The sequence below is a fragment of the Dioszegia hungarica genome (assembly GCF_025882075.1).
Source record: "Dioszegia hungarica strain PDD-24b-2 chromosome Unknown MKK02contig_17, whole genome shotgun sequence".
Taxonomy (NCBI): domain Eukaryota; kingdom Fungi; phylum Basidiomycota; class Tremellomycetes; order Tremellales; family Bulleribasidiaceae; genus Dioszegia; species Dioszegia hungarica.
Genome location: NW_026515774.1, coordinates 1 through 24767, shown reverse-complemented (window position 1 = coordinate 24767; position 24767 = coordinate 1). Strand labels below are relative to the sequence as shown.

General features: G+C 57.0%; 12 protein-coding genes across 12 annotated transcripts; 6 read left to right on the top strand and 6 right to left on the bottom strand.

Moving 5' to 3' along the window:
- Positions 1 to 5: 5 nt before the first annotated feature.
- On the bottom strand, positions 6 to 535 carry MKK02DRAFT_39030 (uncharacterized protein; the record flags this gene model as incomplete). Its single annotated transcript, XM_053090408.1, has 3 exons — positions 6 to 102; positions 161 to 236; positions 442 to 535. 3 exons carry the CDS (start codon positions 533 to 535, stop codon positions 6 to 8), a joined length of 267 nt encoding a protein of 88 aa, XP_052943186.1.
- A 331-nt stretch (positions 536 to 866) lies between these two features.
- Positions 867 to 1857, top strand: MKK02DRAFT_39029 (cytochrome b-c1 complex subunit 8; the record flags this gene model as incomplete). The annotated part of the gene is made up of 5 exons (XM_053090407.1): positions 867 to 909; positions 968 to 978; positions 1090 to 1144; positions 1296 to 1409; positions 1766 to 1857. 5 exons carry the CDS (start codon positions 867 to 869, stop codon positions 1855 to 1857), a joined length of 315 nt encoding a protein of 104 aa, XP_052943185.1.
- A 498-nt stretch (positions 1858 to 2355) lies between these two features.
- On the top strand, positions 2356 to 3721 carry MKK02DRAFT_39028 (phosphatase activator; the record flags this gene model as incomplete). The annotated part of the gene is made up of 4 exons (XM_053090406.1): positions 2356 to 2628; positions 2725 to 3152; positions 3300 to 3513; positions 3563 to 3721. 4 exons carry the CDS (start codon positions 2356 to 2358, stop codon positions 3719 to 3721), a joined length of 1074 nt encoding a protein of 357 aa, XP_052943184.1.
- Positions 3722 to 3968: 247 nt separating this feature from the next.
- MKK02DRAFT_39027 (S-adenosyl-L-methionine-dependent methyltransferase) lies at positions 3969 to 5233 on the bottom strand (the record flags this gene model as incomplete). Its single annotated transcript, XM_053090405.1, has 4 exons — positions 3969 to 4181; positions 4237 to 4664; positions 4789 to 4895; positions 5031 to 5233. The coding sequence occupies 4 exons, from the start codon at positions 5231 to 5233 to the stop codon at positions 3969 to 3971; spliced, it is 951 nt and encodes a 316-aa protein (XP_052943183.1).
- A 256-nt stretch (positions 5234 to 5489) lies between these two features.
- On the bottom strand, positions 5490 to 6614 carry MKK02DRAFT_39026 (uncharacterized protein; the record flags this gene model as incomplete). The annotated part of the gene is made up of 4 exons (XM_053090404.1): positions 5490 to 5672; positions 5722 to 6161; positions 6219 to 6325; positions 6376 to 6614. The coding sequence occupies 4 exons, from the start codon at positions 6612 to 6614 to the stop codon at positions 5490 to 5492; spliced, it is 969 nt and encodes a 322-aa protein (XP_052943182.1).
- A 485-nt stretch (positions 6615 to 7099) lies between these two features.
- On the bottom strand, positions 7100 to 10715 carry MKK02DRAFT_39025 (uncharacterized protein; the record flags this gene model as incomplete). The annotated part of the gene is made up of 3 exons (XM_053090403.1): positions 7100 to 7987; positions 8146 to 9603; positions 9651 to 10715. The coding sequence occupies 3 exons, from the start codon at positions 10713 to 10715 to the stop codon at positions 7100 to 7102; spliced, it is 3411 nt and encodes a 1136-aa protein (XP_052943181.1).
- A 1184-nt stretch (positions 10716 to 11899) lies between these two features.
- Positions 11900 to 14366, top strand: MKK02DRAFT_28973 (lysophospholipase catalytic domain-containing protein; the record flags this gene model as incomplete). Its single annotated transcript, XM_053087677.1, has 9 exons — positions 11900 to 12178; positions 12231 to 12385; positions 12433 to 12607; positions 12655 to 12768; positions 12827 to 12978; positions 13026 to 13217; positions 13267 to 13447; positions 13495 to 13860; positions 13908 to 14366. The coding sequence occupies 9 exons, from the start codon at positions 11900 to 11902 to the stop codon at positions 14364 to 14366; spliced, it is 2073 nt and encodes a 690-aa protein (XP_052943180.1).
- A 2442-nt stretch (positions 14367 to 16808) lies between these two features.
- On the top strand, positions 16809 to 17159 carry MKK02DRAFT_39023 (uncharacterized protein; the record flags this gene model as incomplete). Its single annotated transcript, XM_053090402.1, has 1 exon — positions 16809 to 17159. One exon carries the CDS (start codon positions 16809 to 16811, stop codon positions 17157 to 17159), a length of 351 nt encoding a protein of 116 aa, XP_052943179.1.
- Positions 17160 to 17441: 282 nt separating this feature from the next.
- MKK02DRAFT_39022 (isoprenoid synthase domain-containing protein) lies at positions 17442 to 18716 on the top strand (the record flags this gene model as incomplete). Its single annotated transcript, XM_053090401.1, has 4 exons — positions 17442 to 17777; positions 17828 to 18043; positions 18094 to 18522; positions 18588 to 18716. 4 exons carry the CDS (start codon positions 17442 to 17444, stop codon positions 18714 to 18716), a joined length of 1110 nt encoding a protein of 369 aa, XP_052943178.1.
- A 284-nt stretch (positions 18717 to 19000) lies between these two features.
- On the bottom strand, positions 19001 to 20667 carry MKK02DRAFT_39021 (WD40-repeat-containing domain protein; the record flags this gene model as incomplete). Its single annotated transcript, XM_053090400.1, has 9 exons — positions 19001 to 19124; positions 19172 to 19280; positions 19327 to 19550; positions 19617 to 19649; positions 19700 to 19800; positions 19851 to 19916; positions 19972 to 20076; positions 20175 to 20348; positions 20419 to 20667. The coding sequence occupies 9 exons, from the start codon at positions 20665 to 20667 to the stop codon at positions 19001 to 19003; spliced, it is 1185 nt and encodes a 394-aa protein (XP_052943177.1).
- A 324-nt stretch (positions 20668 to 20991) lies between these two features.
- Positions 20992 to 23007, top strand: MKK02DRAFT_18288 (putative cytoplasm protein; the record flags this gene model as incomplete). The annotated part of the gene is made up of 8 exons (XM_053085921.1): positions 20992 to 21273; positions 21398 to 21511; positions 21618 to 21986; positions 22038 to 22341; positions 22390 to 22466; positions 22514 to 22625; positions 22679 to 22761; positions 22813 to 23007. 8 exons carry the CDS (start codon positions 20992 to 20994, stop codon positions 23005 to 23007), a joined length of 1536 nt encoding a protein of 511 aa, XP_052943176.1.
- A 65-nt stretch (positions 23008 to 23072) lies between these two features.
- MKK02DRAFT_39019 (uncharacterized protein) lies at positions 23073 to 24072 on the bottom strand (the record flags this gene model as incomplete). The annotated part of the gene is made up of 3 exons (XM_053090399.1): positions 23073 to 23565; positions 23612 to 23667; positions 23722 to 24072. 3 exons carry the CDS (start codon positions 24070 to 24072, stop codon positions 23073 to 23075), a joined length of 900 nt encoding a protein of 299 aa, XP_052943175.1.
- Between the last annotated feature and the right edge of the window lie 695 nt (positions 24073 to 24767).

Here is a 24767-nt window from a genome sequence, read left to right as displayed (position 1 = left end):
TACACTCATGCTGCCGCCTCCGCTTTCCTCGCTGCGTACTCTGCATTCTCCCTATCCCGGTTGGTCTGTAACTCCTTCTTCCTGTCCGCCAGCAAGTGGTTTCTAGGCTTGTCAGCTGATGCTCGGGGACAATGAAGATATCGTCGAGGGGACAACTGACTGTCTTTGTTCCATGTGGTATACTGCGTATCCTATTCCCCCAAATGCTGCGGCTGCTCCGATATGACCGAGTGGTCCTGCTTAATCAGCCACACCGTTCCATGCTTCAGGCCAAGCCATCCGCCTGTATTCCGCCTCACACCGCTCGCTTTCCGCCTTCTGGCGGGTCTGGGCAGAACAGTCTGCCGCCCTATTCCGCAAACCCCTCGCTTCCTAGCTTCCCAGGTCTCAACACCTTGGTAATTGCTCTCCATACAATCCTGAAACAGCCACAATACTAACGTGTGAACATCCCCTCCTTCTGCAGACCGAGCTGGAAACATCTGACGCCGAAGCCGAAGGCGCTGAAACCGAGGACATTGGCGAGGAGGGACATGGTGGAGGAGTTTGCGTCCTGCGGGTTTCGCTGGGACGATAGGATCGGTTCTTTTTCGCGGAGAGGCTAAAGGTCGGCTTCGCTTAAGCTTGTAGCAGTGATAGCTGCTTGTCGTGCTTGTAGATAGAAGAGTGTATAGGGTATGAAGCTATAGAAGTATGCGATGAATAGCTGGTAGTGATTGAGGAATTAGGTATAGCGGGATCTAATTTTGGGTGTACCTTTTTGGTCCCGGCTCCTCCCGACTGCTGCTGCTGCTGTCTTTGCTAACGATCCTATTTGCTATTGACTCTAATTACATCCCTTGACTGTATCCATATCATCACCTATAATGCGTCCATCACAGGCTTTGTCAAGTGGAACGACTCCTACAGGTGAGCTTACATGCGCACTGTTGTTCGATGCGAAGCGGCGGCAAGCTGACGTTTACAGGGAAGACATATGTGAGTTCCGACTGTCGACTTTTGACTTCTCGAGATACCGCGGACGGCGGTGTCGCTGGACTGGGGATGACACGGGCTCTGGGGCAAACGATGAAGGTGCTGACAGGATAGACCGGCTGGTGGGGTAATTTCTCGCAAACAAAGCAGAAGGGTATCGTTCAATACGGTTAGTCGCAGCTCATCTGACGAATCGCTCGGAACCCAGCTGACCGCGCTTCTCCTGCTCGCCAATCCCTACCCGATCCATATCTTACCGGTACTCATTACGCCATATCATCTCGTGTCCATCGCTCCTGCCACCCGCTTCATATCGACAGGTCTCTCGTCGTATCAGCAAAAACCATTCGCGGGTGTGTTCCGGGGATACCTCTTCGGCGGGTTCTCGCGGATCATGCACCAGATCCCATACTTTGCTCTTCCTTTCGCTTCCGGTAAGTCTGCATGCTGGCTGTGGGAGAGATGATGTCTTCGTTGATTCCCGGGCGGAATTGCCGCGGATGGATCTAGGCAGCTCGGGGGAGATTTTGGGATGGAAACGGCGGCGGAAAGAATGCAAAGTTCTTGGGGTTGCAAGCTGGCCGCGGTGTCGAGGTGCGGACCGGCAAGACACGGAGGCGATCAGCACAGGCGGATTTGTCGGATTGACGGATTCCTTTTATGGAACGGGGAGTTGGATGATCTGGTGCTCTATCTGACATCGGCCCGAATCTCGCCCGCTCACCAACTTTTCGCCTGTCTTCTTGACTTTCGTATCTCCACACAGCTTTGGAAAATGCTGATCCTACAGGCTACTTTGTTTACACCTGGGGCAAGACGAAGTACGAGTACTACAACTCCAAGGAGGGTCACCACGCCATGGCTCACAGCGAGGGCCACTAGGCGGCGGGCCGGGGTGTGAGGAGATGCATCGATACTAGAATTACAGGGATGTGGGGCGTACCATCTCGAGACTTGCATCACACCGCTCTGGTTGAGGACCGAGCTCTTCATGGCTGCTTCCTAAGGCACCCCCTGAAGATTGAGGTGGACGGGAGTATATTTGGTGAGACCTTTGCGCCTCTCGAGAGAAGCTTGTCCCCGCGTCCGACAAGGGAGATTGATTACTTGAATGACCATACCATACATCTCCATTGACCATATACACTACACTGCCCGTCCCGTCCCGTCAGAGCAGAGCAAAGGGACGCGACAATCGCGCAAAGACCAATTTGCGATAACAGGCCAAAAGTCCTCGGGTCCCACGCTCAGATCAACACAAACATCGACCGGCATCTTTCGCAGATTCGCGCTTTGTGTCGTAAAGGCGCAAGCAAGCCACCTCCCCTCCTCACTCCTTCAACTCCGCCTATAGCGCTCCCCCACCAGACCTCCGCCAGCATGTCGTCCAACCCTATCACCTCCGTCGCGCCCTCTTCCTCCCCAATCACCTCGGTCTCCCAATCTGCCCCCCGCCCACTCGCCGCAGGCCACAACAACCCCGCGCACTTCACCCGTCTCAACCTCGAGCTTCGGGGTCAGCTGTTTCCCGTCGATCGGGAGACGCTGATGCTTCTTCCGGAATCGGTGTTGCTTGGTCTGTTCCCGCAGGGTTTGGTTCTGAGCAAGCCGGCATCGTGGGAGGGTGGAGATGATGGTGTTTTCGCTGTTGACGTGAGTGATACTCCATTATCTTTCATCACCTAAATCGCTTGTCGCTATGGACCATCGAACCCGTGGCTGCGCTATCTCCTGCTGACGCTCGATCAGTTCGACCCCGACTGCTTCAACTACATCCTCTCCTTCTGGTCCCGCGCCCAACTCCACTTCTACGGCACGCCCACCACCCCGGGCCTCTTCCACGCCCAAAAGCACATTGTCGAAGCAGCGGCCCAAGCAGCCGCCTCATCCCCCACTTCCGCTTCCGGCCCCAACTCCGAATCGACCCAAAACCCCCTGCTTTCCAAACAAGCCATCATCGTCCTTCGCGAAGAACTGGAGTACTTCTCCATAACGACGCCCGGGGCGCTCGCGAGCGTGGATAAGAATGGGATGGGAAATGAGGAGCTGAGGGAGATGAAGCGCGCGTGTGGCCGGGCGCTGGAGGAGCGGCGGACAATCTTTGCGGCGTTGCAGCGGAATGTCAACAAGGAGAATAATCTGGCGGAGCAGCACTTGATTGATATGCTGTGTATGAGGTGAGTGCTGCTTTTCCGAATCTACGAAAGCACGGGGGACACTGGGCCGTGTTCATTGCTGGGCAGAGAAGGCGGAGGTCAGCAGTTAGGAGGGGCGATAGAGGCTTGCAGATACACCTCAGTCCACTGTCAGTGCTGACTCTTCAGCGGCTTCGACCGGACCGACGAATGGGGATACCGCGCGTGCGAGCCCAATCGCAACATCATCTCCTCTATGGCCCTCGTCCTCCTCAAGACAGGCATCCACCACCCCGAACCCGGAACGACCGACCCCGCCACCGGCGAAGCGGCGGTCCCTACCGTTGATGCTGGGCAAATGGCTACGGCGCAAAAGCTGCTCTTGTTCTGGCGCAAGCCGGCTGTAAGTCCTCGCCCGAGGTGTAATGTAGGAAGAGAGGCTGATGAGGCAGAGGAAATGCTGGTGGGACGGTATCGAGGTGGACGTGCCCAAGTCGAGCAGCAGCAAGGAGATGATGAAGGTCAAAGTATGGGCGAGGCGGGTATGGACGTTGGAGTTGTCTTTGGTGAGTCTGATGACCTGCAAACCGCTGGGCGAGGAGACTTGCTGACGGACTTAGATCTAGGACAATTCTCGGTCTCGGTCTCGCATCTCTCTCGGTTACGCTCTTCTCCAGCATATACGCAGTGTACCAGGTCTCTTCATCTTTTGTGTAATTATCCCCAGACGCGACGATCTTCCGGCTCCTCTCCATCGGTTACGTTCGGCATGTCTGCGTCAAGCCCCTACCGGCCCCAGGCACCTTATGCATCACTTATAATGTCAGACAAGTGGGCTCTCTGGGGCTTCCGCTTTTGCTATGACTCCTCCTTCGCCGTCCTCGCCCAGAACACCAAGCAAGGGACCGCCGGCGCCTCTGGCCATAGCTTGAGCTCGCCCCGGATCTCCGCATGCGCCTCGTCAAACCCGAGCGACTTGAGCTTTGTGTACATTTCGGAAGGGGTCATGGCGTTGTGGTGGATATGATGACCGTGACTTGCGGGCTGGAGCTGATTAGCACCCTTATACTTCTGAACGACTAGGCCCCCTCGAGCTCGTGCTGGTCAGAAGGGAATCCAGACTCACTTGCGCACCCTCGCCAGCCGCTTCCCTCTTCTTCGCAGCCACGATCTCCCTCGCCTCCTTGACTCTATCCCTCTCGCCCTCCTCCCTCCCAAATTCCGTCCCTACAAACCAGCCCCCAGGCACCAGCAGCCCCTGTACCCCAGCCATCATACCCGCCCAATCGTCCACATGATGCAGTACCAAGTTGGCTACTGCTACCCCGTACTTGGCGTGCGGAGGCTGGAGTCGCCGGGCTTGTTCGGCCGGCAGAGGGGAGAGGAGGGGCGTGAGGAATTCAGACGGGGACGAGGGCGAGAGGAAGTGGAGAGAGTGCGTGATGTGGGGGTTGGAGTGTCGAGAGGCGAATGTCAGGAGCATAGAGGGGGAGACATCGATAGCGTGGATGGAGGAGAAGTGGGGGACGAGATTATCGGTCACCATTCCCGGTCCTGAGAAATCAGCTGTGCGCGAGGTAGTTGGGTGATCAAATTGCTTCCAGTGGCTCAGTATGACCTGAGGCCTCGTAAGAAGGCTTACAACGCCAAGGGGGAAAGGAGCCGGGGTCCTACGCACCGCATCCAACCTCGAGCAGATCTATTCGCTTGGTGTCCTCCCTTGACATCCCGGTTTGCTGCAGCGCATAGAAAATGCTATCGGCGGATAAGAGCGCGACCTCCTTGCTATAGGCCGATCAGCACTCCATTCTGTCGCCGTTGAGATCCCCACCCGTACGCCGACGTTGAGCGTAGCTAGCTCGCAGACCGTTGACTTGATTGCGAGAGCAAAGGACGCCTGGGGAGAGGTAAGCTACTCACGCGCCTGGCTTGGCGATATACTCCTCTCCATTCCACTCATCCTCCGCTGGTTTATGACCATGTGAATGTCCATGTCCGCCGTGACCGTGCTTGTGACCGTGCTCGTGTCCATGGGCAAAACCAGGGGTATGGGCAGGAGGAGCTGCACCGATGGGCAGGCCCTCACCCACTCCCGCTACCTCGACCGTTCCGTTTCCGCTCATGCTGAACTTTTGGGCGATAGCTCAGAGGCTAAAGATTACCGATAGAGAGATAGTAGTCGTAGGTAGGAACGGTGGGAAGAGGTATAAAGCCTGGAGCCGTTTTATGACTTCTGTCCTTTCCTGGTTCGTCCGGAGCCCCACTTGCAAGGCGAGATGCAACACCGGGAGGGCATTACTGCTCTGGAGTGGGGATGCTACCCACCCGGTAGCGAGTGAAGAATGGAGACGATATACATCAAGCCTGTATGAGTGTGTATTACAACTTGGCCGCCCGCCGCCTCGCCCAAAAGACAAGATTCGGCACAGCTGGCGCTTCGGGCCACATCTTCTGCTCGCCCCTGATCTCCGCGTAGGCCTCATCAAAGCCGTACGACTTCAGCTTGCTGATCATCTCCTTCGGCGTCATAGCTCCATGATGGATATGAGCGTGGGCTGCCGGCTGAGACAGTCAGCCTGGTCCACGTTCTATTTGCACTGAATCAACATACCCCTTCTTTGGCGCCATGCTCCGCTGCTCGGCCGGACTTCTCGATCAGACCCTCGACGACGTCCTTCTCGCCCTCGACCTTGCCGAATTCGGTGCCGATAAACCAGCCTCCCTGCTTGTCCGCTGCACCACCCGCCAACAGCCCCTGTACACCAGCCATCAGCCCGCTCCAGTCCCCTACGTGGTGCAAGACCAAGTTGGCGACCGCCACGTCGAACTTCGCTCGGGGAGGCTGAAGCTTCCGTTCCGGCTCATTTCGAGTAGGCGAGACGAGCGGAGTGAGGAAGTCGGTCGGAGAAGAGGGAGAGAGGAAGTGCAGTGAGTGGGTGATCCGGGTGTCGGCGAGGCGGGCGGAGAAGCCGATGAGCATGTTGGAGGATACGTCGACCGCGTGGAGGGAAGCAAAGTGGGGGAAGAGGTTGGCAGTGACGAGTCCAGGTCCTGAAACAGTAGTCAGCCTTTGCTACCCTTATTCAAAACACGCAGAAAAACACGTACCGCAGCCTACTTCGAGCAAGTTGAAACGCTTTGTGGTGTCCTCCGAAGCACCGACCTGCTGCAGAGCCCAGCGGATACTATCAGCAGACAGAGCCGCTACATCCTGTCTGGCTCTGGTTAGAAACGACGATATACACGTTGTGAAAGAGCGACATACGCCCCAGCCATGCCGATGTACTTGTCGGCGTCCCACTCGCCGTGCGGGTCCAGAGGCCGGCTATGATCGTGACCGTGTCCTTGGGAGTGGGCGTGGTCATGTCCGTTATGCTCTGTCGGATGGCTGTGATGGCCCCCGTGGGGTGCTGCACCATCGTACTGGTGGCCGTGAGAGTGATCGTGGCTGAGCTGAGGGCCGTCATGCTCTGGAGCGGGTGTAGTATTGGGTGATCCGGCCATATTGCTGCTGCTGCTGCTGCTGCTGCTGATGCTGTGCGTTGTGAAGGATCGGTGACGGGAAACTGCAAACGTCTCCCCGGTCACCTGACCACCTTATGTATCTGACCGAGGTAGACACAGAGCAAGCTTCGGGATGCAGCCGGGCGCTGTGTGGGCCCCCTCTCGGCGGCCGTGCGCCGGCCGGAGCTACCCCGGAGAATTAGTGAAACTCACCATTCCGTGCGTCTGAGGAATGTGGAGTTGGCGCTCTCGTCTGCGAAGCTTGAGCGTTGTTTCAGTGGCACGTCTGTACAGTTTCACATCATATGCATAAGGGGACATTATCAATACGGTACTACAAATACTAGCTACTTTGGCCACATTCTGCTTACTGCTCTACAACTACTGCTCTACAAACTACAAAAGACATCAAATCCAGCACCGCGATCCGCCGCAGCACCTCCCGCGCCCCCTCGACTCCCTTATCCCCGGACTTCCGCCCACCCCTACTCGATCTTGTTGTCCACCTTGACAGTCACTCCAGGGTAATCCGGGTGGTGAAGATCCCAATGACACCGCTGCCACAGCTGCTTTGCCCCATGCTTCTTCCGCAGCTTCAGCATGAGAGCCCGCCTCCCCTCCGGCCCCTGCTGTTCAAGGTAGTGCTCCATGTACAGCTTGGCCCACCTCATCCGCCTCCCTACTGGGTCAGGATCGTTGAACCACCTTTCCTCACGCCCCAACCACTTGTTCCGCTCGATCCGGAGGAGGTCGTTCATACGGTCGATATGGTGCTGCGCCCAGCTTCCGTCCATCCGAATATCGGCGGCCGGGACCTCCATAGTCTTGATTGGGGCGCAAAGAGGGTAAACGGGACCCTTCCTGCGAGTCTGACGTTCCGTGACGAAATTGATCATCTCGTTGAAGTAGCGTCGGTCGTCCCAATCCTCATCTTCCGCGCAGGCAGGAACATCCCACCTCTCTCCTTCCGCGAGCAACACCTTGCCGATCGCATCGACGACGACCTGCTGATTCTCCGCCATCCAGGGATGAAGCCGTCCTTTGCCCTTGAACCTCGCTCGGTCCTTCTGCTGCATCCACAGCTCGAACGGGACATGCGTCGCCCACTTGAGCGTCCGGGTTGGCGGCGGCTCCACCCATACCTCGCCGCGCTCCCGAGCCTTCTTCCGCTCCATTTTGCGGTACCACTTCTCGGGCCGCTCCCGGAAGTCCCACATGAGGATGTTGTCGAGGGACTTGAGTGAGCCGAGAGGTGGGTTCGGGGACCGGTGGGGTTTGCGACGGTGCGTAGCGCGCTTGACAGTTTTGGCGCCGAGGGGGACAAAGTGGTAATGGAACTCTTCGAGTTTGCCCTTCTTGGCACTCTGTCGAAGCTGTCTGTCAGCACTGATCTTGCGGGATTACACGAGGAAGCCAGGGGTGAGGATGGGGATAGAACAGAGAAGGAGGGATCCTGTCCAAGCAGACGGAGTAAAAGGGAGAGAAGCACGAAAGAAAACCTGAGGGGAGGACCAATCTTGACATGACTCACCCTAAGATACAAGTTCATCCAGTGACCCCTGATACTCAACACTTTCATACACCCCATCCACGCCTCCATCATGCAAGACAGCACGTCCGGCCCCAGCTTATCCCCAATCTTCCACCCCAGCGGCGGAATCCAGCCCTTTGGCATACGGTTCCGATCCGCAATCTGCAGCCACCTCTTGTCCGCCAGGCTGAACTCCCGCTTGAGGTCGTCATTCTCCCCAAAAAGCTCCGCCCATATCTCCCGCCGCCTGCGCTCGTCCGGAGCAAGTAGCTCGAGGCTCTTGTGGTCCAGGTGCATGTACCGGCGCTCGAGAAGGTAGATGAATCCGGCGATCCGGTCCTCTGGGTTGGTCGTAGGCTCGAAGGGGTCGTCTTTAAGGAACCAGGGACTGGCGTTGCTGTGGTGGAGGGGGATCTGGACCGGCATGGAGTCTTCGTTAAGACCGGTCTCTTCGAAGTCCGCCTTGTCCTCATCTCCCTCCTTGTCCTCTCCCGCTTCCCCGCCTGTTGTCGCGTCATTGCAAGCGATCTCCTCCTCGTCCCCAATTTCCTCGACGTCGCGCTTCCGCTTGAGCGCGGCTGATGCCTGCGGCTGGTACGTGGTGCCGAGTGCGGGCTGCATGGAGACGTTGAGAGGTTCCGATGTGGTGAGGGGTTGCGAGGAGCCGGTTGGCGACCGAGATCCCGCGGCCGAAGGACCATTGACCGCCTCCTCTTCTCCGTCCGCCGACATCGCTCCGTCCAGCTTGGCCTTCTTCTTCGAATGGACCGGCTGGGCGACCGCCGAGTCGACGGCTTTCGCCTTTGTCGGACGGCCGTGTTGGTGCTCTCCGGTCCCCACCGTCCCAAACGTCATCTGTCCCCGCGGGGCCTGCTTAACACTGCCCCAGCGCCTGCCCCGCTCGGAGGTGAAATTCATCGCCCTTGGTCGTCTTTCCCCCGTCATCTTCTCCAGCCCGACCATCGCCTGGCCTCCTTCGGACGTATTGAAGAGTCCCATCTCGTCCTCCGGATTGATGACGACCTTGAATTTGTCCTCGGAGCCAAAGTAGCCCCAAGGCAGCCGGAGAGCGCGAGCGACCGTATCGAGGCTCTGTCTGTCGATGACGTGCTCGCCGGCGAAAAACTCAAACTCGAGTTCAGTAGGCGCGAGGAGCTTGAAGACCTCCTCCATCTTGGCCAACTCCAGCTCGCCGAGATCCTCTGGTGCGAAAGAGTGGAGGATGGTGAGGCGATGGATGGGGACGGGGACGGTGCGGGGGTCAGGCGCACTTTCCTCCTTGTCGGCCGGCTCGAGACCGAGTATGGGGACGGGCCTTTCCTTCTCCCGGAGACGGTGGACGGCGTGGACGAAACTGCGGAGGAGACGATGGACGAATGGAAGGGAGACTTGTAGGGTAAGGGAGAGGTGCTTCGTCGATCCAATAGGGATCCAGCGTTCGATATGATGGGTCGCGCGCTACTGGTCAGCTCTGGCTCTTGATCAAAGAACTGTCTACTACTCACTTCGGCATCCTTCTCTCCGACGATAACGACCTCATTCCACCCCTTCTGGGTTCCCGTCCACCATGACTTGCATACCTTTCCGTAATCAAATAGCTGCTTGCGCATGACCGCCGTCTTGTACGCCTTGATCTCGCCGTTCGTCAGGCGCTCATTGGTCAGGGTGCCGACCCATGGATCCCGCCCTTTGATCGGCACAGAGGGCAGCGGGGTGTCCATGACGAGCTGGTGGAGATGTCCAAAGATGTTCTCCAGGATCTCCTCGGACGCACGTTGAGCGGGAGAGGTCCATCCCGGCGGCCTCGGCTGAGTAGGAAGGAGGATACGCGAAGGGGCCTTAGGCTTGGCGAACCGGTCCGCGTCGCGTGTATAGGCCTCGAATGTCGCTAAAGACACCCCGCGCGGGGCTGTCCAGTCCCGGTAGGTATCGCCGATAGCGTATTTGTAGATTGTGGGTTTGGGCTTGACCTCCTTCCGCCGCATCGCCTTGAACAGCCCGCGCTCCTTCCGTGGGATATCCTTCTTGAGGTGGGGCTTGGGCAGGATGAGCTTGGGCTTCTCAGCTCCGGGAATGGGGATTGGGCCGAACGCCGGCTGCCAATCCGAGCGGGACGCCGGCTGAGGGTATCCCGGTCCAGTGTACGGTCCGGCTCGGAAGGTGAAGGCAGGGAGAATGGGCTTGGGTCGGGGAGGGACGATGGTGGGAGGAGGCCACCGACGGGAGTATGGGCGTAGTGAAACCGGGGGGAAATGTGAAGCGAAAGGCTCTTTCCCTGCGGGGTACAGGCGGCTCGAGCGGCCAATAGGATGTGTTGTATGCCCATTGTCTGTTATCCCGCGGAACTCAGTCCCGGGTGCACTAGCTTTCGGCCTGCCGCCGCCGGCCGAAATGTGCACCCCATCGGGCAAGGGCTGATTTGGGTCCCAGTCCTGATCGATCCGGGGGCGTTTGGCCGCGGGACGGCTGTTTGAAGCGGCGGCGGGACGGACGGGGGAGCTTGGGCTGAGGAGGGAATCTAGAGATGCCGACGACGCCGACCGCTTGTTGAGCGGAGCAGTCTCGGTCATTGTGGGGTTGGATGGAGGAGGGCTGCTCGAAGGGGGCAGTCCGGGAGGGAGGTTCAGGACGATGCTGCGGTGTCAGCTAACCCCATGATATGGATTGTGTCGGGAGCGACAAGAGAAGCAGGCAGGGCAAGTGCGGGGAGGATGGTGGCGAGAAGGGCGTGAGAGATACAAGAAGAGATCATGACTCACCAGTGAAGCTTAGGCGCGTCTCTGCTGTGTATCTGTTAAAGACAGGAAGAGGGGAATGAGAAGACGAGGGAGTAGAAGGGGAAGGGTGAGGAGAGAAGATGAGAGGCAAGAGAGAAGAGAGAAGACGAGGGCTCAGACCTAGTCAACCCAACAAGGTGGCGAGCATTCCGGCTATATCTGCATGCCGAGTCGACTTGCTGAGCTAAGGTGAGTCAAAAACGAATGGACAGTGGCGAAGGTGAGACACTTCCACGCGTAGCGGATCCGACATGCGGATCTGTGAGTCATCGTGAGATGTGGCGGTAGCGTGACAGAGCGTCCGCGACGGTATAATAAGCGCTGCACATCGCGGAGAGCGGCTCAGTGGTCGCGATGCCTTCGCAAGAGATGAGAGGAATGAGGAGGAAGTCAACGCTCGAGTAACGACCGAAACAAGCCGGAAATTCAGCTTACGACGTCCGGCCGGTCGGATTTTCGGGGCATTTCCGGTCTCAGCTATTGGCCGCATGCATTCCCGCTCACTCTCGTGCATGCACACCCACATCCCTCTGCATGTACAAGGCTGCAGGATGCACCTCCTCTACATGCGCGTACTTGAGCTTCGATCATCCGGCCGCCGTCTTGTGGGCCCCCTTCATCGGTTTGCCCAAGCCCGCAACGCCGTTTACGCAACTTGAGCGACATCATCGCTTTGACTTCGTAGGCTGTGCAGATGTTTGCAGCGACCTCGCACGTATAAGTAAGGGCAGCGAGGTCTTCCTTTCTCACTGACCGTCCTCTTTCGCCCAGCCAACTCGTATCGTCGGAGTTGAAAGGACACTTGCATCACTCAGAGCTAAGGTGGCAAACGATCGCTTTGTTTGGTTTCACATCAAACTTTACTTTCTAGTCTCAGACGTGAGTGCGAGTGGTCGCAGGGAAACGGGCTCGACGCTGACAGAAGCAGTATCATCTACACCTTCCTCTGAGTTCGCTATAGAGATATCTTCAGCATCATGCTCGTCAACGCTATCCTCCCCCTCGTCCTCCTCAACTCCCTCGCCTTTGCCCTACCCTCATCTCCCAACGCCGACGCAGAATTTCGGAGAATTGCCAAGCGAGCCCTTGCTCTCCGTCTCGTCAAAGACATAGAGGAGCAGACACGGGACGGTGGAAAGGTGGATCTGGATACTTTGCTCTCGCCGCAAGAAAGGCAGTTGCTGGGTGGTGGCGATGAATATGCGCCATATCAGGTGCCATGTCCGACCGGTTGGAACTGGGTCCGATCAGCAGATGTAAGTCTAGCCAAGTGACAGCTATTGAGGGGCATCTGAGCTGACTGTCCAGTCTCTTGGAGTTGGAGAGCAAGCGTACTTGGCTCAACGCAAACCCTACCTCAATCCTGCGATCAACAAACAGCTCGCACGAGTCGGCCTGCCTCAGCCGAACCGGACACCGGTCATAGGCTTCGCTCTGAGCGGAGGTGGGTACCGGGCTATGCAGTACGTCATTCAGATACCGTTGCTGGGATCAAACGCTGATGTGACAGGGTCGGATCTGGTGGTGTGATGGCGACGATGAACCAGTCCTCCGAGGCGGCTGCGAGTGGGATTGGAGGATGGTACGAAGGCGTTACCTATCAGGCAGGTCTGAGCGGAGGAAGTTGGGCTACTACGACGATGATGGCGAACAACGGCAGGCTGCCGACGGAACTCATCAACGATGTACGTCTGCATCAAATCTTCGTTTCTCACCGTGCTGATGACTGCAGGTGTGGAACCTTGAGTCCAACTTGGTCATACCCGACGATGGCAAATTGTCCTTCTATTACAACATGGTATCGAATGTCAGGGCCAAGGCGAATGCTGGGTTTGCGACGCAAATCGTGAGCTCCATCCCCACCATTCCCAGCTCTTCAACTGTTCAAGCGCTGATCATAATAGACGGACTACTGGTCACTCGCGCTCGGAGACCACCTTCTCCCATCTCAATACCATCTCGGCAACTCGCCAAACTATACCATCGCTCAGCTCCCTTCCAAAGTGCCGGGCTTGGCCAACGGGAGTCTGCCCATGCCTATCATCATTGCAGCCGAGTAAGCGTTTTGCCATGATACTTCTAAGAGCATAAGCTAAAGAACAGGCGTGAGCTGAATGAGATCGTCATCCCGGGCAACGCTTCCGTCTACGAGATGACGCCTTATGAGTTCGGTTCATGGGCATTCGGGAGTCAGCGCAAAGTCCGGGGAGCGTTCACTCCGATCGAGTACCTTGGGAGTTCCCTCAACAACGGGCAGCTCAACGGCTCCTGCTACAAGGGGTTTGATCAGCTGTCGTGAGCTTGATCCTCCCGTTTGCTGCACAGATCATAGCTGACATATCAGCTTCGCCGCTGGTACTTCGTCTACCCTTTTCTCTGGCGCCCTTCTTACCCTCACCGCATCCAATGCCTCTAGCATCATCGTCGACGCCATCGAGTCGATCTTGAAGGACATTGGGGAGCAGGACAACGATGTCGCTCTGTTCCCGAACTCCTTCGCGAACTGGAATCCCGATACCAACCCTGTAAGCCATATCTCACCCTGCACGAAGACTCCAGCTGACTGGTCCAGATCGCGGACTTCCCTTACATCACCCTCGTCGATGCTGGCCTGACCAACCAAAATATCCCCATTGAACCCCTCCTCATCCCCTACCGCAACGTCGACGCCATCATTGCCTTTGACTCTTCCGCCGACACCACCTACTCGTGGCCGAACGGTACTGCCCTGCGGCAGACTTTCGAGCGAGCGGAGATTCTCGCCCAGACGCAGGATGTCTCCATCCGCATGCCCAAGATTCCCAGTGCCAATGGGTTCATCAACGGCGGCTTCAACCAACGTCCAACAATCTTTGGTTGTGATGCGCAGAACGGGTCGACACCCCTCATCGTCTATGTTCCCAATTATCCTTGGTCATACTATGGCAACACGTCTACCGTGAGCTTCTCGTGCATGACGTTGCCGAATTGACGCTGATGAGACAGTACCAACTCGCATACGAGAAGGATGAGTCTACCAAGGTTGTCCTGAACGGTCTTCGATCTCTCTCGCTCAACGGCACCGTCTCATCCTGGCCCAAGTGTCTCGCCTGTGCCATGGCCGACCGGGCATACAACACCCGCCCAGCGGACTGCCAATCATGCTTCGACACCTGGTGCTGGGACGGTACGGACAACACGACCACTCCCAGCTCGGAATATGAGCCCGTCGTCGGGACACTACCGAGCTTCATCTCGTCCCGGAATCTGGGGTCCGCGGGGGCCGCGGTAGGCGCTAGCAATGCGGTAGCTGCGCAGAGCAGCTCGCCGGCTGCTTCGGCGTCGGTGTCGGCGAGTCAGGGAGCGGCGCAGGCGATGACATCGAGCGGGATGCTCGGATGGGGAGGAGCGATCGTGGGCGTGATGGTCGGCGTGATCTCGGGCGCGGTGGCAGTGGCGATCTAGGGTAGCATCTCACAAGGACTTTGCTATAATCTAATGTAGCCTATAGAGCATTTTCGGGTGAGCGCCAGATGCCTGACCACAGATATGATGGGAAGTGGCCGTCAGCACTGAACTGCTCTGCGCCTGCTTTTCCCATCACTCTTCACATACAGGACTGAACGCGAAGATCGCTATAATATGCGTGCTGATGCCCTGCCCGACATCCCTGAGGGAAGAATGCATCACCCATGGAAACACCAGAATGCTCGATGGCAAATCCTTTGGGAAGTCTACCCCTGAAATAAAGACAGATCAAAACCAAGTCATTCCTTTCGCGCCTCCTTGCCAGCACAAAACGGTGTCCGTGGAGTTTCTGATGCTTGCTGATAAGAGTCAGCCCCATCTTTTCTCTTCGCCCCTTTTGCCTCCATCCCTACCGCATTCGCGCAACAGACTCCCTGTATACTCATCGCTCACTACGCTCCCGAGCGCGTACCCAAATCCTCCTCTCCTTCATCCAGATACTGATCCTAGTACTTACCTACTACCCTTCTTCCTGGATATCCCGCGTAATCCACTCGATACAGTGCTCCCATGGTGTGGAAATTACCCTCAGGATACGAGCGCCTTGAAGATGGAGGCGGAGAGCTCCCGAATGAGAACCATGAAAGGGCGACGAATACACCTTGAAGTCCTCAGATCATCATTCAATGCTCCACGTCGGGAACTCATGGCTGGAGGGCGCCTGACACAGAGTGGAGTGCTCACACGGCAGCCGGGGTGGACCTGACACGCCAGGACCTCGTCCGCTTCGCAAAGGTGTCTGCGCATGCCGGACTGGAGATGCGCGCTCAGCTGTACGAATACAATGGCAGCAAAACGTCACACAAGTTTGCGCGGCGGCTTGGGCGTAATTTCGTCGCTGTGGAGACGAGCCATCTGCACAGGATGACTGGGTGGATCAAAGAGATCCAGGAGACTGATCCTGACCTGCAACATCTCTCGGTGAAGTGCACGAATTCCGCGTGCAAATCCGCAACTTCGACTGGCGATACTGTGGTCGTCGACCCTCTAATCGATTCGATTCGATTTGCGGTGAGAAACGAATTGACCTTCGACTGCGGGGTACTCGTTGATGGGGCTGTACCGGTTGACTGGGACGAAGTCGTCTCGAAGACAGTTCAGTTGCGGGTCAAGCAAGAGGACGGGACCGACACCGATCCCGAAGTCGATTCCGGAGGTCGACCAAGTTCAGCTGCAGATGACGGTCGATGAGGTGGGTCGATGAGGTGAGGGCCTTTAAGGCGGGTTCTGAGCAAGCGTCAAGTCAGTGGACGGGGGAAGGAATGTTGAGCAGTGTGATGTGAAGCCTATTTAACGGTGCGGCTGCGCGAGAAATGAGGGCAGAACGGGGTCAGCACAGAAATGGAGTTGATAAGACAGTACCTGTGAATGGCTCGGAGGCGCTGGTCACGAGCATGTGAAGTCGTGAAAGATCCTCACAAGACGAGTTGCATCACATTATCGAAAGTATCTGTGGTTAACGATTGGCGGTATCACTGCAAACTTCGGGACAGAGGAAGGCAACCATCATCCTGGCTACCACGAGTCCAGTCCATCTCGTCTCCCCGCGGTGAGACGTCCCTTTGAACGCATCGACATCCGCTTGTACGCTGGCTGCCTTTGAGCGATGTTTCAGTCTGTAGGAGAGATTGACGCCATCGCCTCCCGTTGACAGAAGCACTCAGTGGAGTAGCGAAGGCCGAGCAGGGTAAACTGACAAGGGAGTGTCATATATCTAGAATGATGGCAGGCGTATATAGAGAGGGTACAGTTGGCAGCCTACCGACCCAAGTACAAATCGTCCCTCATTCATTCTGCTGCCATCCGAACCTCACTACTGGAGCTTCTCACAAGCCAACCCACACTCCCATTCAGCTCAGCATGAAGTTCGTCAGGCTCCTTGCCGTGCTGGCCACGATGACCCGTGAGTGCTCTCTGCTTCACATGTCAGATTAGCCGGCTTACCAAGTCTCAGTTGTTCATTCTTCGCCTTTCCCACAAAACTCTGCTCCGTCACCCTCCGCCAGCGGGATGGTCTCGATCACCGCTGCTGATGCTCCAATCATGAGCCCAGCTCCTGATATGCCGCCTGCAGGCAATGGCACCGACATCACTTCTGGCAGTAGCGGTGGGGGCTCTAGAAGGGGTAAGGGCAAGGGTGGGGTCACAAAAAGGCCCATCGCGGGTCAGGGCGATGAACAAGAGGGAGGCGAAAGGGAAGGCGAGAGCGAGTCCCCGATGGGCGGCGGTTCCCATCTACCGGGCGGTCAAGGTGGTGCTCGGAACGCTAGGGCAGCCGAGGGGTGACTCCGAGAAGCGCAAAAGGGCGCACACGGTCGGAAGCACGGAAAGCATCATCACTTGGGCGGTGGTGAAGGAGGCGCGGAGAAGGAAGGGAATATGAGCGGAGGGGAACGCAAGGGGGGTGTCGGGTCCCAAGGTGACGATGACGAGGAAGGCAAGCCGTCGGGCGCGGCTGGTCCTGCTGGGTCTGGAGGTAGCGGAGAGGACATGAAGCCCAGCGGTTCAGGCTCAGGTGCGGGTCCCAAGCCGAGTGGAGAGGCTCCGACCATCCCGGCCGCGGGAGACCCTATGAGTGATATGACCACCCCTGCTGTACCGGATGAGGAGGGGAGCGAGAACGATGATGAGATCGATGAGCCGATGGGGGACGACGAGGGATCAGAGGATGACGGTGCTGGCGATGAATCGGAGGATGGTGATGAAGCGCCGGAAGGAATGGAATGCTAGATTATGAAGTAGAGTATATAGTCTGGCACTACATCCCCATATATTCTGGCACTATATAGGAAACTCGGCAGATGGATGACTATCGATTGGGGTATAAGAAGCGCCAAAGCACCCCACGCCGTGTCTGACCATTCAGAACCGAAACACCACGACCCGCGCCACATTCCTCACCGCGTTTCAGATTTAACGGACGCACGGACCAGCGAGGTGGAGGCTGTCGAGCCGAAAATTCCAGCTTGCTCAACTTGGTTGATCAATCGTCCATCTTCTTACTCACACAAGATGTCTCGCTCCCCCCTCGCCAGCATCATCGGGCGAGTGACAAACGCAGTCAGCCAGCACGGTAGTTCGAAACCAGGGTCGGCATTGCTTGGCGCGCGCGTGAACGCTTCGAGGCCTCAAGCCCGATGCCCGATCTCCGCATCTCGGACGTACGCATCCACCTCGAGCGTAGGCTCAAAGCCGCAGCTCAACGTCCCCACATCAGCAGGTGGACCTCAGGCCCCGCTGGAGTACTGCTCGTCCCTCGTCCAAAGACTCGATCCGGAGGCTTGGCTGTGTAGCTACTTTTGGCCAAAGAGAGAACGGGCCTGGTTTCTCGCTTGGAGAGCGTTCAACGTGAGTCGCAAGCCATCTTTCTTCGTAGATGACCAGCTGACGGACTTAAGCTCGAGCTGCATCTCGTCTCTACCACAGTCACTCAGCCTGCACTCGCTTCGATCCGGTTCCAATTCTGGCGGGATGCGTTAAAAGCTATCTTTACGAAGGATACTGCGGGCGGGGCGGCGGCGGTCCCGCAACATCCAGTAGCGGTGCTTCTGGCTGAGACGAGGCGGGAGCGGCCCATCCAGAAGTATTATCTGAGCCAAATGATCGATACCAGGGTGAGTATCCCCAAAGCTGCACAGGGCGGACTTCGCTGATGAAATCATAGGCCAAGAACCTCTCTTTACCGCCATCATCACCAACTCTCGAATCTCATCTGACCACACACGGCCCATTACACACATCGCTCCTTCTCGGTCCCCTACCCCTCCTTCTCCCGCCCACTCACGCATCCACCTCCGGTATCTCCCATACCCTCTCCCACCTATCCACCTTGCTATGCATCACTTCCCTCCTCCGCTCACTCCCCATCCTCGTCTCGAAGCGGTCCCTGAACATCCCGGCGGACGTGCGCGAACGACACGGCGTCGTCGAGGAGGATGTGCTCCGGAATGGGGCGGCAGCGAAGGGGGTCAGAGATGCATGCTATGAGATCGGGACAAGGGGGATGGATGAGTTGATCACTGCACGGAGGGAGACGAAGGGGGCTGGAGGCAGGGTGGAGCCGAAGGCTGTACGGCCGTTGTTCTTGTCCGCAGTAAGTGTTCATCCTCCTGCGCTCGTGCTTCGACGTCATTCATGCACAGAAGCTGATCGATCCAGATACCTGCTGAGCGATACTTGAAGCGGTTAGAGGGTGTGGACTTTGACGTGTTCCACCCAGATCTACAGAAGCAAGATTGGAAACTAGCACCCACTATCTGGTGGCGGAGTCAGACGGGCAAATTGTAGTCGATCTCGGCATAAAGCAGTCGATACCATCTTCTGGCCCCTGCCGGCGGATTATCAGTTCATGCATGGTGTCTAGCTACTATGTGATCTACCTACTACGTACAGTGGCTCGCTATTTACTCCAACCGCCTCCGCCGCCAACTGCCTCAGTGGACCGGAAGTACACCTACGACCCCTTCTCCTTCTGTAACCCGCCAGTACGCGCCGAGCGTGCGACCGTCCACCCCCCCAAGTAGCCCATACTCATCTCGTCGAGAAACTCGCGCCTGCCCCTGATACCACCTCTACTTCTTCTTCTTTTGCACCTCCTCCTGCTTGACCGGATGTAACATGATCCTCGGGGCGAGATTTGGCTGATTCGCTGTTGGTACGCCCATATGCCCCTTGGACCAGTCGTACGAGAATGCGCTGGAACCTTAGCTAAGATTCTGTTGCCAGAATCATTCCGGACTTACTAGGCGAAAATAGTGTGATTCGAATTAAAAGCGCATGAAGTGACGGGCGAGCCAAATTGTGGTGGCTTGGATTCACTATCCCCATTGTTCAGCTCCTTGAGCGTCATCCCTAAAGTATCAGCGCCTATGCCATTCCGATCAGGGTAGCAGCTCACCTTTCAGCTTGGTCCGTCCCATACCATCCCAGAAAGTAATGGCCCCATCTGACCCGGCGGTACAGAATGTCTCATACTCCTTGTGGAAGCAGATATCATTCACGGCGAAGACGTATTGCGATGGAAGGATGGCACCATTATGCGACACGGTAGTCGCGTGATTGACGATGCCTTGAGGAACACCGCCGTTCGAGAGATCGTGCCTGTGGCATTTGAAGGAGTAGCTAGGCTGCATCAGCTTCGGTTGCCCGCTGAACAGGGGCAGAGGATCTGCTTGTATCTTCACTCACCTAATTTTGTCGTCCATCGGCATGAAAGGATAACTAGGTCATGTCAGCTCTAGATTCACGAAACACATAACGATCAAGCTCACTGTACTCCAACACGACCTTCTATGCTTCCGATAGCGTATGCCTCGATCGAAGGGAAACACTTGATGACTTTGGTCTGCCATCTGAGTGGCGAGTCGCGGGACTGAAGTCATCAGCTGGGAAAATTGCGCAGAAGCTGCTGGCTCTACTTACTACGGCTGACGTGAAAGGGTCGCTCCATCTGAATGTGTGTATCATCCGGTCGGCTGTCCCGATGACCTATCTATTAGAGCTAGCTCTGAAGTTGACACAGGGAAGCAGGAAGTGGACCTACGAGGATCTGTCCGTTATGGTCCATCGCGTATGGCCGGTCGCTGAGCATGACGGGCCCACTTGATCCTGGTCGAATGATGGCCCGATTGTTGTTTACATCCCAGTACTTCGAGATCAGCTATGTAATGTGAGGGACGCGAGATACAGCCTCTCCGTATCTTACCGCGACTCTCGGATCGCAGTGCGGACATGACTTCTACTCACTCGAAGCTGCTTGTCCCAACCTGCCGAGACCAATATCTGCTGCCCTCCTGTATTGACGAATGCCACACATTTGACTGGCTTGTCGTGTGTGTGCAAAGTCGTCGCTTGGCCAGTCGCCAGATCAAAGCACTTGACCGCGCCGTCACAACCGCCAGAGTAGACTTTTGTCCCGTCCTGCTCGTCAGCGCTCATTTCCATCCTTCACATCGTTCTTCCAGTTGCCAGAGCCAGAGCAGAAACCCACCGAATGCCAGCACAGATCCAGTACCGGCTTGTCGTGGCTGTACATTGCCCTCGGCTCCGATTGGCCGTCATTCCTCACGGCGTACAGCCGGACATTGTTGTCCCATGACCCGACGGCGAGAATGTCCGTCCCGCCCGCCAGGGGTGAAATGACGGGTGCAAACATCATCTTGGAGATGGAGTCGGGAGGAGGTGAGGCGAGAGCCATATCAGGCTGCTGCGCGGTGCGGTTGATCTGCGAGCCGAACATTTTGGTGAAGGGGGATTAGGGGGAGGACTCGAGGGAAGATGCTGGGCTAGTGCCTACTGCGCGGCTGGATATAAGACGAATGTGGTGAATTTCGCAAATCAGCCGTGCGGTCGGTACGCGAGGGTATGCTGTATGGCAGTGATGATTCTAGGGAGGGAGAGTTATGAGAGAGAGGTGTTGTATGGCTGGCTGTCTTGCAGCAGCAGGCTGGCTGCTGGCGGCGCGTGGTACGACCGTGGGAAACCCGCCGCCTCAAAAGTTGGTGAGACCGAGCTGCAGGTCCACCTCTTTCCTACTATACCTCCTAAAGCCTACTTGTTCATCATGGCCTCCCTGACAGACCTGTTCGAGTTCCTCTCCTCGCCAAACCCTTCAGCAAGGCAAATAGCCCTGCAGAATCTGGTCGGGCACACCCCGAATACCGCTGCACAGAGGCATATCTTCGTGCCCTCCATTCTGGCCCCTCTGGCTTCGGCCGGGCAGGCGCAGTCGAATGGAGCTAGTGGAGGTGGACTGCTGGGTGGAGGAGGGTGGAAGATGACGGAAGATGATGGGCGGAAAGTCCAGGGAATCAGGGATCTGATGGGGATGTGTAGGGACCAGGGTGTAGGTCATCCCTCTTTGGCGAGCTGGGCGTGGACGAGATGGGACTCACCTGTCCGATACTGATATCGCCGGGCGACCCATCCGGCTCCTTACGATGATAGAGAGACCGTACTGACCTGCTCAGGTTATCGCTCATGATGCCTTGTCTGCGCTGATCAACCTGTCGGACAGCTTTGCCGTGGCAAGGCATATTGCTGACGACCGGGACTACCTGGTCTGGCTGGTCTCTTATACAGCGGTAAATTTGCTCTTTCATCACATCATACCTCTTCGACTCGCTCACACGACTGTGTACCATACCATCCACTTAACAATCGGATCCCGAGCCAAGCTGATCCGCCCAGAACCCTACCTCCCCACTTTCCCCTCTGACCTCCATGCTCCTCTCCAACCTCACCTCACATACCGCCCTCCTCCCTTCTCTCGCCTCTCTAACAATCCCCGTCGTTCCTCTACCCCAGTCAAAGACATACCCGCCATACTACCTCACCGCCAGCGCGTCCGCCTCGTCCTTCCGCCATCCCGACTTCCGGGATCGCATGCTGAACCAGCCGGATGCCGGCGTGGGACAGGGCGAGGAGGTCGAGGTGGAGGGTCTGAGAGCGCTTGTGCAGGCGTTTGAGGATGGGGCGGGGGAGGGAGTAGTGAAGGGAACAGGGAAGCGGAAGGGGGAGTGTCATTTCTTGGCGAGCGTGTTTGCGAATGTGTCCACTGTGAGTTTGACAGCGCAACCTCATTGGCTGAGGGTAAAACTTATGAGACAGCTACCAGCGACGAGATCATTACTATTGACGCCCTACTCGCCCTTCCCAAATCCCTCCACTTTCCCCACTACCTCTACTACCGCCGACGCATCCACCCCCTCTGACGCGGACATGGTCGACGCACCCGCACCCGTCGAGCCCGAGCCTCTTCTCTCGAAACTTACGCCCCATACTTCCCATCCCGATATCATCCGCCGAGGAGGCTGTCTTGGCGCTATTAAGAACATCGCTCTGGACAGGGGATGTCACGCCTTTCTCCTAGCGGGCGAAGGAGACCGGGTCCGACTCGAACGAACGGGAGCAGGTGCGGTTTCTGGGTCGTCGATGGAGAAGGAGGAAGTAGGGGAGGAAGGGTTGATTGTGAGGGGTGTGGACGTGCTGCCGGCTGTCTTGGGACCGTTGATGGGTGGCGAGGAGTATGATATGGAGGTGAGTCTGTCTGGCGCCACTAGAGCGCGGCATGGCTAATAAGGCAGGATATGGAGCAATTACCGGTAACGCTGCAATTCCTCCCGCCTGATAAGCAGCGAGAACAGGATAGCGTTCTGAGAATGATGTGTGTCGAGATCCTGCTCTTGCTATCGACATGTGAGTATCATCCTTCTCAGGGTAAAATGCGACGTTGCAAGCTTATGCTCCAGCGTACACTGGTCGAGAAACACTACGGAAAAGAGGCGCCTACCTTGTTGTCCGAGAACTGCATAAAGTTGAGAAGGAACGGAATGTAAGTATCCCGTCCCCCTTTGGCGCAGAAACACGAACTGATCCAATGTAGATCGTAGATGCCATCGAACGCCTGGTCGGCCTGCTCCAAGGGGACGAAGGACGGGAGACGAAGGATGATCTCGTCGAGGAGCTGGTCAAGGATCATGCGCCAGTGCGGGCGGGGACGGTCAATGTAGCGGCGGAAGATGTCTCTGCGCCTCAGGCAGCGGCCATCGGGGAGGACGAGGATGTCGTGGAAGTGTAGCGACACTATCGTTGTTAGACTCTCTATCAATCCGAGATATACATATTCCGCGCTTCCGATAGGTCCTACAACAATTCCGAGACCTTGGCCTGCTCCTCTGCTTCCTGCGCTTCCTCCTCCCGCTCATCCGCGCGGATCGCGTCGAGCATGACCTGTACACTTCTCCTCATCTCGGTCGAGTCCTCGCTGACGCTGTCCCCCGACATCTCCAACATCTGCGCCATCTCGACCTTGCTCCTCTCTCGCCACGCCTTGGCCTTGACGGGATCGGCCAGCTGCTCCTCTAGCGTCCCCTCCCCCATCATCGTCGCGATTGACATCGGGCCCCTGGTCTTGCCGTCCTTCCCAACCCGTCCCTTGATCATCTTCTGATACATCGCCTCGGCCTCCTCGTCCTCCGCATGCTCGATCCGCCGCTCAATGACGTATGCACGAGCGAGATTTTCCCCTGCCAGGCCTTCAGGCCCGGCGATGTCGATGCACCCCGGAGGGAGGTCTTTGAGGGCGATGAGGCCATTGACAAAGTCGTCCATGTGCGCCGTATGCACTTGGGATTTACTGCTTGTTAGGGGAGTACAGCGAACGAGGCTGAAGAGCAACTCACTCGATAGAGATGGAGTATGCGAGCTCATCGGGGTTCAGCGCGTTGATGAGCGCAATCTAGACGCGTCAGCATTCAACACGCGAACGAACAGAAGTCGAAACAAGGCTCACGTTCGCCTTGATGCACTCCCAAGGATCATCGTCATCGTCATCGTCATCACTGTCGTCCGACTCCCAGTCATCGTCGTCGACCTGAGGGGGAGGAGACGGCGCGGCATTGGACAGGCGCGTCCGTTTGGCGGGCCGTGCGGCTGCCTGCTTGGGCATACCGCGCGCGCCATCCTTGAGCTTGACTGACTCGGTGCTGACCATGCGGTGGGGCACGATATCGAGCTTGCGGCCATTTCTCTCGAGCGAGATGGTGGGCTTGGCTTTTCCATTGGTGGTTTGAGTCATGCTGGTGGACGCGTTGATGAGCGCCATCATTTGCTCTTGGCCATTGAGGTCATCGAAGGTATCCATGGTGTGAGAGGAGTGTGTGTGTATGGGTGGGGGATCGAGATGACTGGAGATGAGAGGAGGATGTGAAGGTGAGACGAACGGAGATGCGAGGTGTATGGAGAACGTGAAGCAAAGATGGGAGTGAAGGTCAGGACAGCGACGCGTCAGTACATAGAGTCTCGATGCTCTCGCTGCCAGAACAGGTCAGGGAAGGCACAGAGGGAGTGCAGTCAGGGCAGAGGAACACGTACAGCCCCCGTCGCGAAGCTTCCCGACGCGCCGAGAGCTCATCTGCAGGATCCTGCCATAGCAAGATTTTGCAAATGCTGGAAATCTTGCTCGGGGCGGATACTGCATGACGACAATGAGGAAAGGTCATTTTTATGCAGAAGCGGCACGGGGTTTCGCGGCGATATGAGCTATTCACTCGCACGAGATTTCGGAACCAAGATGAAACGCAATGAAACGGGCATAATAGTTGCCTGTCTAGAGAATCTAGAGAAGACCTCAGAAGAGCATATCGACGTGCAAAGCCGCAAGACTGGCGCGTGGGACCTGCTGACCGTCCCTTATGAGCTAATTACAGGCCACTGAACGACCACTCAGTACACCCATATCCTAAAGAGCGGAAGAGACCACACCCATGTGGTAAATCTGAGAAAAATCCAGAAAAAAGGTAGCAGCATGCTGTCACGGGAGGGGGGTGACTGGGCGAG